At 39.1% G+C, this 14,016-nt stretch overlaps 1 protein-coding gene across 2 annotated transcripts in view; it reads right to left on the reverse strand.

The window, feature by feature from the left end:
* The window catches only part of cep112 (centrosomal protein 112), an 82,479-nt gene that overhangs the window by 36,931 nt on the left and 31,532 nt on the right, over positions 1 to 14,016 (reverse strand). For both annotated transcript variants that reach the window (XM_029508545.1, XM_029508547.1), the window contains exons 18-20: positions 12,147 to 12,282; positions 9,560 to 9,667; positions 4,686 to 4,868 (exon numbers count right to left, since the gene is read on the reverse strand). In XM_029508545.1, the coding sequence (XP_029364405.1) occupies positions 4,686 to 4,868; positions 9,560 to 9,667; positions 12,147 to 12,282 (427 nt within the window). The remainder of the gene's footprint in view (positions 1 to 4,685; positions 4,869 to 9,559; positions 9,668 to 12,146; positions 12,283 to 14,016) is intronic.

The following is a 14,016-nucleotide window of genomic DNA, read 5'->3' on the forward strand; positions in this document are numbered from 1 at the left end:
TGGCTGAGTTTTTAGATTGGTCATAAAGTTGTTGTACATTATTGTCAATATAATGTTAAAAAATTGTTAATTGGCAAAGAAAATATTTGATATATAAACAAATTAAATGAAAGTGATTTAACCAATAGCATTTATTTTACGTGTATTGCCGTACCACACAGTAGCCCCACAGGCATAGCTAAATGTTAGTGTGAAACAGTGTTAAGACCACAAACCTTAAATAGTCAACCTTTACTGGAAATCTAACCTAAGTTGAGAATTTTTTGATTCTGAAAAGTTTTTCAAATTAGGGAAACTATTGGACCGAGTTGCGATGACCGATACATATATTGATTTACTTCATTTTTAAAATGGCTAACAGTTGAAATTCTCTACGTTAATGATTTTCAGAGGTGCTGGTTGGAACATGTTTAGCTTTAATGCTGAAAGCATGTCGGCCTGGCCCTGTTCATAGCTCAAACACTTTCTGCAGAAAGATCTATTGTTAAGCCAGACATGCATGTTTTCCTTTAACTTAATATGAATGAAAGTTAAGCCAATGTTTGCAAAAGGACAGACTATTCCTCTAACATATTTTTATTTACTACCTGTTCCGCCCACATTGCCTAAGCTTTCTTTGTTTATTATATCCAGCCTTTTGCTAAATCTTAACACATTTTTTAAACTTGTTTGAATTTGGAGAAGAATTGTAAAACCTGGATTGCTTAATCTAAAAGTATGTGTGTGGAAAAAAGAAAATAAAAACCTACAGTAACAAAAGTAACGGTATAAGCAGATTAAATATATACAATAAATTTTCATTACTGAGTAGTACTATGCAAAACAAATTTAGGTAATAGTGCAATAATAAATGTTTTTTCTGCTGTCAGCAACATAAAAATTCACATCCAAGATGTGATGATGTGATGTATGCACATACTAAATCCCTTCATGGTTTGCGGTGGTTTATAAATACATACATACATATAATAAAATCAGCTGACAAAAATACACATAAATGTATTTGGACCAATGTGATGAAATCATTTAATGAATCACAGTGACACGCCAGCTCTGCGGGATCCTCATCCTCTACTGGAGATCACTGAGTAATAAGACAAGACTCACTTGACAAAACCACATCTCAGGGACCGATCATTTGGATAATGACAATACAAACATGCAGTGAGACAATCAATGTCCACTCTTGACATTGCTGTCTACCTTGTTCTCTACATCCTCCTAGCTTTGACTTATTCTGTCATCACCCTCTTTCATTTGACTCATCTTAATCATATATTTAGGATTGGAATGCTTTGAAAAATTGACAGCATCATTATTGAGCCCATCATGGCCCAGAAAAAGACCTCATAAGGCTCTCGCTCGTGCCCATGCTGTTTGAAGTCCACATGGTGTGTATGTTCCTTTAAACAAAAGACATAATTATTTTTGAAAATTAAATTCATTTAACGTTTTGATGAGGAGCTGTTACAAAAAAAAAAAAAAAAAAAAAAAGAGTGACAGCTTTTGCAGAGAAAAAAAATTAATTCTTAAAAAAAAAAAAAAAAAAAAATCACATTAATTTATATTACTGGCTTTTACGAATGTTGAAGAATTGAAACACATCACATCATCACATCATAACAGAATTAATATTCACATTCTTCAAAAATGACTGATACATTTTTCAGAGAATATGAAATAATAACAAGGTGCAACAAAGGTTTATTGTAGTAAGGTGATGAGAAGGATTTCCTGTGTAGTCTCTTTAGTGAAATAAAGTTTTCAGTTAATTACATTTTATCTTAGTTTTTTTGTGAATGTAAACCCACTGTTCATTTTTATAAAGCCACTGCACCAGGACCAAGACAAATTAGTAGCTTCACTAGGGATGGATGTCTGAAACGGTGAATTAAATTATTTTCTCCTCTGGAGGGCATTGATCAATTAACAGAATAATACAGATATTGCTGTGGCCAAAACATGTTTCAAAAGGAAGACATTTCATTAACCTGGGCAGACAGTCAAAGGAAAGCTTTCTTTCATGCTTTGAAATTTTTAAAAGCAAAAGTATAATAGTTTATTCGTTAAGAGAACCAAAATATTTAGGTCCACAAGGCCGAGGTTTGTGAGTTAATCCCCAGAGTCAGTGGGAAGCTTATTTCTGCCTAGGCCTTGAACCAATTAGGTTGATTTAAATCATTAGAATATATTAATATTTGATGTACGAGACTAAATCAGAAAAGGAAATGAACAATTACATTCATTTTGAATGTAATAAATAATAAACAAATAATTGTATATAATTGTAAACAAATAATGCCTATCTGGATTGGAGTTGGCATTCCAGATTGGAGTTTCTGGAATGCCAAATTTTGTTGGGGTTTTGTGTTCTTGCACAGACTTTTTAATTACACTTCCCTACAATCACAGCAACTCATTGGGTCTCCTTTAAAATCAAATAAAAAGAAAATCAGGAATGTTATTTATTACTGTCGTACCACATCAAGGGGACAAATTGATATTACTCATCCCATGAGTGACTGACATCTTCTCTGTTTAGCCAACTTGCCCATCTGACCTGTGTGATGTTTGATGGGCTGGAAGAAGTCCGGTGATTTCCAGAGATGCAAGAGAAATTAAACAAGAAATGAAAGCCTGTATGTGCTGAGAAAGGAGTGGTCTATGTTTTCTGGATTTATTACCAAAAGGCTGCTTTATGAAACTTCAATTAATGTTTTTTTTTTCCAGGATTCCAGGAAAGGGCCACATTAGCTGAGGGTTAGTATCACTTTCAATGGGTAAACAACTTTGGTAATGCAAAAAGGTTTCATAATAAGTGCCTTTGCTCAATGTAAACACCCCCCCCCCCCCCCCCCCCCCCCCATTTTTAATACATATCTACTGTTGGTTTGTCAGCTTTTTATCATTTTAACAGCACATCCATGGAACAGTCTATGAAACAAAGGAAGCCAAACCAATTCACACTCCTAACTGTTTCAAAAACCTCACAATCTTGTCTTCATCTTTCCAAGGCCTGCGTGTGAATCTTGACTTCTGTTACTTTAACTTCTGATATTATGCAGGCGTCTGATCGCTGCTCAAAATGCTGCATGAGCACGCACGATTTGAGAATGTGAAATGAGGACTGGGCAAATTTGCTTTCTGTCACCTCCCGAGATTTGTCAAACTACACCTCTTTTTGACAAGACTAGGATGGCATGTTATCAGCAGAAGTGTCCCATTGTGACGCATCTCCAGAAAACCAAATAACACACTAGCGGATGCTGTGAAAGACATTTCAAAACTGCTTTTTCCCTCATGTCATTCATTGCCTAGCCTTTTTTAAAACACTAAGATACGTGATGCATACTAACCAGTATGGTAGAACACGGAGTAACCTGTAAAATCATTTCCTCAATGTTTAACATCATATTGTGACTTTTGAACAAATGAGTCAATAGAAGTTAGTAAGACCTCACTAGTCACATGTAAAATTTAAACTGATAAATCAAAATGATAATCTGACAGGTCATGAGTCATTTCAGTGTTCAAATGTTAAAATTTTACCATCATCTTCAACACAGTAAATAGTGTAATTACAACAAAGAATTAATAAATAAAATTTTATTGGTCGCAACTGTAAAATATCTTACTATTACAATATTGACAATGATTTAAACATAAAACACTTGACGTTAAGTTTAATTATCCTGCCAACCATCTGTGACCACATTTAGATTGACTGTCTTTTGACCACAAATACCACATGTTGGTCCTAAATCCTACGTCCACAAAACAAAATTTTCCCTAACCTGACAATGTTCATTTAATCAGAGAGCCTGAAGTCAAATCCATCCCCAGTTGGGGGTTTGGTTTGTTAAATGGTTTCCCACAGAGCCCCAAGCTAGCCCAGGCTGGAGAGGGACGAAGACAGCGTGAGGGATAAGAAATGAGGACCTGCTGCTGATCTGGCTTAAATGGAACCAGTATCCCCAGTGTCTGAGATTTCCATTAATATAGCCATGCATTCATTCTGGACATCAATGTTATAATAAGGGAATAACGGGTTTCAGCAGTGAGAAGAATACCTGCAGTTAGAGCAGAATGCCATGCAGACATACACTTCGTTGTGAGCACAGGGCGCTTTTCGCAGGTCCACAACCAGACAGCGGAAAATAAAAGAGAAATTCAACCTGATATTTTGGAGTAAAAGCTGTGTTATCAACGGAACAAATGTCTTTTCTTTTATCTGGCTACCTGGAGTTTATGCAGGACAAGTTTTATACTTCTACCATCAAACTCTGCTGCGATAAAAGAAAAGAAAGAAAGAAAGAAAGACCGAAAAAAAAAAAAAAAATCCCAACAACTTAAAAAAGGTATTACAAATGTTAGAAGTAATTTTGTTGAGAATTTTTCCTTTACTTTTCATAATTATACCATTAGTTAAAGCCAAAGATTTTTTTAAACTAAAATAGCATAATACTTATGTTAGCTCGCACCAAACGCATGGCAAACTGTAAAATGCTTTTCATCCTTCATCAAAATCTATCTAGCTTTAAGTAAAAGAAAAGTGTCTTAGCCCGCTGTGCTTTTGAACCACCAGGAAAACGTCCGTGGACAAGATACAAAATGGTTGTCCACGGGAGAGCGGTGGGTCAGCGTGTGTGTGCGTGCGCAAATGTGGATCTGTGGAGACCCCCTACCTGGGCATCGCGCTTCCTCCACTCCTGGGTGTGTTGTTGGTGCTGCTGCAAGGTGGCCCTGGCCTGCCTCTCCAGGCTGCTCACCTCCCGCTGGCGCTCCTGGACCAGGCTGTCCTTTTCCGTGCTGTGCTGCTGCTGTAGCCGCGTCCTCTCCTGCTCGTGTTGCATGCGCTGCTCAGCCATCTGATTGGACAAGCAGGCAAAGGGAGACTTCATCAGCCAACACATACTCAGCGCAACTCTGTCGTCATGACAACTTGTCCATCCACCGTTCCATCCATCCTTTCTTCGTCCTATTCCATCCACCCAGGACATCCATGTGCCCAAACCATTTGGTGAAACTGGAAAGACGGTGAGCAAAAAGAGTGCGAAAAGTTTTTCCTCTTCACATTGTCAGAAGACGTCATGATATATTTACATCTGGCTTGCTTCCCCGGCCTCCCACCTCTTCTGCCAATTGTACCAACTGGCCCCTAATATCCCACTCCTCTCTTTTTAAATCTGGCCCCCTCGCCCTATTCGGAGATCGGCATATAAAAGAGCAGTTAGTTTGGGCTATGCATGCAAGCTGGCAGGGGTTAGCCATCTGGTTGCAGGAACTATCCAATGCCCCATGCTATGCGCCTGACACCATGCGAAAATCGGCTTAGGCGATGAGTACGATGAGCCTTACAAACCCGAATCAGAAAAAAAATTAAGTGAGAGGTGAATATAACAGAAGTTTGGAAGAGAGCTGATTAGTGACTCAAAGATTCTTGATATTTCTTCTACCCGTATTTATATTCTCAGGATGAAATTTACCAACTTTTTATTGTTCTGATCCTTTCATTAATCACTTTCAATGTTTTCATGATATATAAGGTTATGTTCAGGCATTGCTTAGTTGCTATCATTGAAGTTAATGATGCTAATGAATGATATCTAAAGGACGTGTACGCAACAATCAACAGAAATTGCTTTTGGTATAAACACAGAAGACTTCAATCACAATGGAGTTACAGACAATAGAGTAGGGAAAATAAAGCACCTCTAATGGGACATAAAGCCCCAATTTCTCAGTAAGTCTCCATCCCTGTATAGCTGTGAGGGAGTCACCTGCTGAGAGGTGAGCCTTGCTAGCGAAGCTCTGGGCCCCAAGCCTTTCCCAGACTCTGTTCCATTCCCACTCCTCTATGGCGGGGGGACCAGTGGCCCCCACACCATCCCGCCATGAAGCCCCAGCCGAAGCCTGGAGAGGACAGCAGGGGCCTGGGGCCCATTCGCCTCCCTGCTTTGAAGCTAATCCCCTGCACATTGTGCTTGGCGGCACCCTACCTGGCCTGCCAGAGAAGTAGAGCTCCACAGCCTCTATCTACAGGAGGCCAGATTCCAACCCCAGCACTGAGTGAAAGGCCACAATAGACACTTCATTTTGGCATCCAAAAATTTACCCTTCAGCTTTTGGGAAAGCTTTGCTAAATGCCCTTTAAAAAGGCATTTAGAGGATTTATAGCTGGATGAAAATGTATTTTATCTCTGGGGCTCAGTTAGTAGCACACACTTGCCATTTTTCCAGTACACAATAGAACATGATTAGATGAATCAAATGCAGAGTATGAGCTGTGTCTCATGTATCGCCACTGTCAATGCTGTTCTTGTTTATGGTATGTTCCAGAGACAGACACATTCGCACCACCTTCATTTTCCATAAAAGACATAAATCAGATCAACAGACAGAATACATTTTCCCTCAGGTATAGTCTAATTCCTGCAATAAGATGCAGTCACACAAGTTACAGCTGACAGATTGGTAACCAGGCAATTGCTTCAAAAACTCCACAGCAGGACTTGCGATAACTGAAACAGTGATAGGAGATCCTGGCTCACTGTGCACTCCTGTAAAGAGTCTTAGGCCAAGGGCATTTGGAAGGAAAGAGGGGATCTGAGGTGCAAGGAGGATGGGAGAAATGGGAATGATAGATCCATTAGAAGAAAAACAGCATGAGAAAAAGATGGAAGGGAGCAGGCCCAGCAAGGTGCCTGCATGTGACATCACGTAGCACCAGCATGCAGTGAAGGATGCTGGGTGCTCCACTTCTTAAAGGGACAGGTGTGGCACCAGCATGAGGGAAGTCTGAGTTGGAGCCACAGAGCTGGTTGGGTGTTACTTTACAACATCGCTAATGTCAGCTTGGGCCAACATAGTTGTGCGTGTGTGTGTGTGTGTGTGCGCGCATTGAAATGGGAGAGCGAGCTAATGGGCTTCTTTCAACCCCAGGGGGAAATGTGAAATCTTTGGGAAGGAGGAAGAAAGAGAAGGGTCTTGAGCAAAGTAAAACAGAAGCCCTGTTTGGTGGCCAGTGGCCAGTTAACACTGCTGAGTATGGACATAAATGCATGTTTGTCTCTATGTAGATAATGCACATTCCCATATTTATCCTCTCAACTTCTTTAGTATTCATTGTCCCATCAAAAATCTGAAAGAATTAGGCTGTTGAGCAAATCTCTTAATGTTCAGGGTCAAGACTCTAGACCAGACACTTAACCTCAGTATGTGACTCTAATGTCAAGAAGCAGAGCTCTCTAGGTCACCATGAAGATCAGCTACTGCAACTCTTTCATACATACCTCCCTTTTTAAAGTCTCATTGAAGCTGACCTTGGGAGGAATGCTCTTTTGTGAGCATCTGAATGGACAAACTTGACCTTGCAATCTTGTGTATCAGTCTCTTTGGAGTGAAGATAATGCACAAATACATGCAAGCATGGAAGGAGGAGTCCACGCATAACAGACTCTCATACAGGAAAACTGGTTCATTAAGATTATCGTGTCCAACAAGACCAACAAAAACCTTGGTACAAGCCTTTTTTTGCTTTATTAAATCAGGGAAAAAAATTCAGACATAATTATTTGCATGCTAATTTAGTGGACACTAAGCTTGGCGCAACATGAGACAATGTGGTCCACCTTTTCTTTCTCAGCAATGCTACAAGAAGAAGAAAAAAGAAACCCCCCAGCAGATATGATGATGAATTGGACCGAGTTGGCTCTTTAGTCCATGAAAAAGCAAAAGGGTTCTTAGAAGGAACCAACGTGAGCACATGCGAAGAGGTAGGAACTAGGTTTGTGTGGATGGGCAGTCACTTACATACTCAAGTATATAGCATATACAAAGTACACACAATAGAAAGCAATGTTGTCAGAGAAAAATGTCACATCCTCATGTGCATTCTGAGACACATTTATTCTTCCTTTGTCTGCCCTTCTAACTGTGTAACTAATGTCACCAGCACTCATTTCAGCACCACACAAAGACAGGCTCTTTGTCTTTATGTGTTTTTATCTTTAAGACAAAAGCTTCAGGATGTGCTGCTAACCCTGTGTAGTTGCCTTCAACTGTCAATTGCACCCCCACTCTGTGTAGCAGCAGATGATAATCGTCACTTGAATATTTTCTGCAAAGCTTTGATTGCCTACTTGTTTTTCACATAATAGAAGATCCCTCAGAACTATTTACTGTTACTGGCACACGAAACACTGATACATTCTCAGTTATTGAGCCATTACATAGGGATGAAAATTGGATATAAATGTTTTTTAATGGTTTTCCGGGACAATGCCCTCATGCAGCAAGAAGTGAAACTTTGCATTTCCCACCTTTCCCAGATTTGTTTTTGGATATCCTTTAAGAAAAAAAAAAATCAATACATTATACATTCCTCTGAAGTCATTTTAAAATCTGTTTTCCCCCATGAATGTCATAACTACAAACACATTTCAATCATGGAGCAAATTAGTAACAGAGTACTCCTTCTCCAGTATTTCATGGAAATAACACTAGTCTTATAGCCTCTATTTACAACAATCTACAGCAAATTACATGCAGTGTAACCCGCATCTGTCCCAGAGAGGAGCATTTGCATGCTTATTACCAGAAGGAATGACTGTTATTTTATTGCTTCGAAATCAATCATGCTGTCGATACAGATGGGAAATAGAGATGATACACCAGTTATTCCTGTACACTCAAGATTTATAGGATGCCACATGGTCAATCTACATAATAAAGGCATGGAGAGATGTAACATATGGCCCAATGTCATTTAAAGCATGAACTGAAATGTATACAGTAAATACTTCCTTGTTTATTTGCAATGCAGAATTCATGAATATTCCTTTCTCAAGAGACAATTATGTTGTGTTATGTTATTGCTGCACAGAGAAACATAAAACAGACCTGAAGGTAACACTGTGGCAAACTAAGGTTATTGTCTGAGGACAAGATAAAATTTGATTGAATTAGTCGACATTTATGGTTAAAATGTTCAGAGCAGCAAAAGAAAAAATCCTACTGGCAGGCCAAAGAGGTGAAAGTGAAAATAGAGAAGGTGCCTTTTACAGTGACACTGGCTGCCTCTGATAATATCCATTTCTGCGCTTTAAGCGAATCCAATGGTCTTCCTATTAGCAAGCTAGATTTCAATGAGTTGTGAAAATGGTTTCTAGACTCCTAATCGAAGAAGAGTGACAGAGATGGGATGATAAGCGACTGTGTGCTTCTGCTATGCAGACTGCATTAGTTTTCAATCGGCAATTTTGAAGATATTTATTCAGCCGCAATCTAAGTTTAATCTGAAGCGTGTCCCTTATCATGAGAAATTAATCAGGCAGAACAGATGGGAAGGAATAACAAGACTACTCCAAATGGATGTCAGTCCCCTTGGCTCCAGCGGGCCAAGTGTTCACTGATAAGATAATATGATGATGATAATGGGAGCAAGAGGAGAATTCTTTTCCCTGGATCCATCAGCAGCACAGACATGAGAAAACTACATATGCAGATACAGGTGGGTGAGCATCCTGAAGACAGAGAGACGTTACAGATTCATACAGACCTGCTGTTCATATTTCTGTCTTAGTGCATCAAGTTGCTTAGAGAACTCCTTAGCCTGGTTCTCCCTAATGGACTTGGATCGGATCAGGTCCTCCTCTACCTTCTCCATCTGAAGCCATGAAAGACAGAAAAGAAGTAAAACGTTCAAATCCATACACTTTAAATAAAACACAGTGTAATCTTAAACACTTTTATACGGGGCTCAGAATCTGTAACAGATTTATGTGGCTGTGATCTAAGCAGATCTAACGCATGTAGAACCAACAAAATGCCACCATGTATGCTCCTCTAACATTTTTTTAATTGAAAAGAATGAACTGCCCCTTAGAGGAATGTGAGGAAAGTCATCACATTATGTCATCTTACTGTAATGATAGCATAGCAGTAGCACATTGTTATTAACCTATGTATAAATGTTTAATATCATATTTTACATTAAATATGTAATACCATAGGTTTAAAATCATATACTTATAGGTACCAAGTTAGAAATATGAAAGTCATCGAGTTGTGGATCTTTGTGGTTGTGTTATTTTTATGCAAAATGAGATTTGACAATATTTCTATCTAACATATTTTCTGTTCAGGTAATGAGAATCAACAACAATGGAAAATGTAATTTACAGAAATGTCTCTGTATCTGGGCTATGCTGTGTGTAATGCTCAGAAAATGCAAAATGTGTTTTGATTAATCCATTTAAAATGCTGAAGTCTCCTTTGAACTCTGCATGCAACAGAGATTTAATTCTGTATGGTGCTTTATTTTTTTTTTACCAAAATAGGGCAGGCTTTTCTTTAAGTGTGGTTAAAAAGTGGTATGTTGATTTTAAAATGAGAGGCAGACATACAGAGAAAAAGAGTGATACAGATAATCCATTTAGATATAAGACCATCTGCATAAAAAGGGGGGAAGAAAATTATGAGAAAAAAGGATGAAAAAATAAAGCAAAATCTTAAGGAAGAGAAAAAGGATGACAAGGGCTCAAAGGGGAAAGAAGGCACGAACAAGAAGATGGAGGGACGAGAACAGGGAAAAAAAGAGTATTAGGGAGACATGGAAGATTCGTGTTTTTTTCTGTCTGCATCACTTGCTATGCAGGTTTTATAACAATCAACCTCCATGCACCAAGCAAAAGCAACCAAGAAAGTTAACCCAGGTTGTCTGTCTGCCGATAAAAAATGCAATCATTGTTGTAGTTACAACCCAACAAAAAGCCTCCTATGCTCACAAGGTGCAGTATGTTGGCTCCCTTTTAGGTATTATGCTTATTGAAAACATTTCTACTTTTCTGAAAAGATTTCTAACTATCCAAGCTTTTCTAACCTCAAGTAGTGTGTCTCTCCACTTAAACGGCATAAGAGCTCACAAACTTTGGGTGATTCTATACAGGTTGAAGAATGCTCTGTGTGCCCACAAGATTCCAAGCATATATTTGACTCCCACACAAACTTGCTTTCTTCCACTACATGAGGCCACAGCATATTGATTAGCTGAAAACTTAACTAATCAGCAACTAAAACTTGCTCATCTCTCTAACATGCATCAATGTAAAACATTATGGACCACCCTTAAGTCTCTCAGTACTGCACATGCATACAGTGTGTCCATAAAATGCTTAACAAAATGCTTATAACCAAATTGACTTGGAGTAAGGCAGCAACAGAAGTTTACTACAGAGTGTGTATTAATTTCTTGACTCCTCCAATAAGCAGCAGACCATGCTTATGAGGAAGGTTGATCCTGAGTCTTGCCTGACGTACTAGTTACACCGTCTGCTAAATGTGTGTGACCTATTCTCCATGAACCTGGCCAACCTTTAGCATTCCCATTTGGGGGAAGTAAAGTGTGACAGCCAAGAAATTAAATGTGAAGCATTAATTAATAATTAATAAGCATGCTTCAAAATTGTTTAATTTATTTAGATTTAGGGGTGACTATGTTCCTGGCTTTTACATAAAGATTTTAAAGTAACAGGCCATTCAAAAGGTGCCAGAGAAGAGGAAGACTCATCGTAGGATGTAGGATGGTTGGGTGGTAGAAATCATTATACAGCAGGAGTGAGGGAAAAGAAGTGCAACAAAGAAAGACATACAGAGGAATTCAAGTACAGCCAGCGTGGCGCCCTGTTGCATCTGTGGTCAAGCTGTGTCTCTGTCACTACAAAATACAGTACGTGTGTGTGTCTGCATTGTCTTCGTTACTGCCTGTCAAACAGCACGCTCCTTTTGTGGTAAAGCAAATATGGAAGGGTAATAGTGTGTATGTGCAAATGCACCAAAAATAAGACAGACCAATGCAATATGTTCATGAATATGAGAAACTGACTGGAGGTACAGAATGCATACGCACAACAAAAAACAGATGGCCATGACTACATCTTAGTGACAGTGTTTCCTTAAACCTTAAAGTCTGATCCTGTTCTTTAACAGATGTGGGAATAATAGTCCAAAATTATGTTAACATGTACAGTTGTTTTTTTTTTTTTTTTGGATCTCATTGGGTGTCAGCAACTTGCATTGTACATTCAATGTGGGTTACTGACAGAGGGTGAGAAAGAAAAAGATTGTATTATATCTGTACAACTGACCTGGAGTTTCATGTCAGCATACGCTTTCTCTGAGCTGAGCTCCACCTGTTTCTTGAACTGCTCCAGTGCCATATCTGCCTGCTGGAGCTGTTGCCTTTGGCTGTCTCTGGCTTTGTCCAACTGGCTCTCCATCTCCCTACAAACCAAATGAAAAAAATGAATATGTGAACCCATAAAAAAAAAAAAGACACTGTTGGAAGGTGAATTTTATCCCCCCAAAACCCCACATCTTCATATGATGGGATTACATTTCTCTTTGCTGTTAGCCTCATTTGTTGACACTTCCATCATTCATCTCAGATCGGTGTACAATCAAAATGACCAACAATTCCCCAAACATGCATGGCAAATAAAAGCGCTGGTCTCAGTAGATTAATCACAGAATGATACAAAAATGCATCAAATTGAGATGAATAAGATGAAGTGAGGAACCCCTGTCCTTGCTATCCATGTATAATGATCTTTTGATGGTGTTAAGGATGCACTTCACTGAAAACAGGTGGATGCATTGATGAAATTTTCACTTCAACACATTCTGAATTAGATAAAGGTCCTTCTCCTGAATAATAAAGACTAGGATACTGCAGGAGGAGAATATAACTGGCTGTGCTTGTTTAACTGACTTTGGGATATAACTTTGTGATAACTTGCTTTTCTCCTGCTCAATTGCAAATAATACTCTAAAAACATATGGATGCATATTCCCCATGGACAGACAAGCTTTATTGTGCCCATGGGTGAGACTTTAAACCAATTACAAGTGCAACTACCGTTACAGCAGGCACACAATGGGCAATAGGGGAGGACTATGAGGCTGTTCTCTGTGCATTTATCTGTATTTGACAAAGCAAGAGTCAAAATTTGTCAAAATTTTGTGTGTGCCTGTTTGTTATGGTAGAACTATGAAAATGCAACTGTCTGAGCACATACATTTCCAAAAAGATACACATCTTAGGGGGAAAAAAATTCCCTGAGAATATTCACTAAGTTCAGTTTTGTTGAGTGATGAATCACCTCCCATAGTCAAAGCAGCAACCTTAAGTGTTTATAAGGATAGAACACTGAATGAAAAAACAGAAACAGACAGAAAGACAGGAGATAAAAACAGCAAAAGGAGGCAATAAAAAAAGCAAAGAACAGAAGCTGAGGACTGAAAAAGGAATGTGCAAGCTTTCTCTCCTCTTTATAGTGTTCTGTCTCTTTGTAATTTTGGTCTCTCTCATGTCGGACATCAAACGACAAAGAATTTTTTTCCCCGTTCTCCCAATTTTGTGTACTCTGTAATTATTAATCAGTCTGGTTGCATGACTGCCTTCCGGGCTCAGACAGACACAAAGGATATGTGCAGAGGCTAAGATGGAAAAAGACAGAAAGCGGAAAGAGAGAGGGAGAAGGGAAAGAGGATGTCACAGAAATAGCAAGTTTTTTAAACTTCCAAGGCAGAGCAGAAATGAATTGGGTGTGTAGCTCATTTGAGAGACGTCTGAACGTGCCTGTTTGTGTGCATGGGTGTACACACGTGCAAGTATATGGGTCTTTGTTCATGAACCACACTCCTGAGCTCTGTGTGTGCCTGACAATTCTATTCAAAGAATGCACTATGACTGATTTGGAGCTGGCTGCTAGGCCTATACCTCTACGGAGCTTCTGCTGCTAAATGTCAAGTATGTGACAAATTGAAACATATTATGCTCTTAAGCTGAGAAAAGCAAGTAAACACACGGCAACTCCTGGTAGAATAACTGCGTGTGTGTCTCAATGCGTGTGGTCACTCGAATGGTAGACAGCGTGTCACCATCAATAATAGAGCGATGAGGGTGAGATGAGAGGACAGAGAAAAAAAAAAGTCAGGGAGGCCTGGCAGGGAGGA

This window comes from Echeneis naucrates, chromosome 8 (assembly GCF_900963305.1).
Source record: "Echeneis naucrates chromosome 8, fEcheNa1.1, whole genome shotgun sequence".
NCBI lineage: Eukaryota > Metazoa > Chordata > Actinopteri > Carangiformes > Echeneidae > Echeneis > Echeneis naucrates.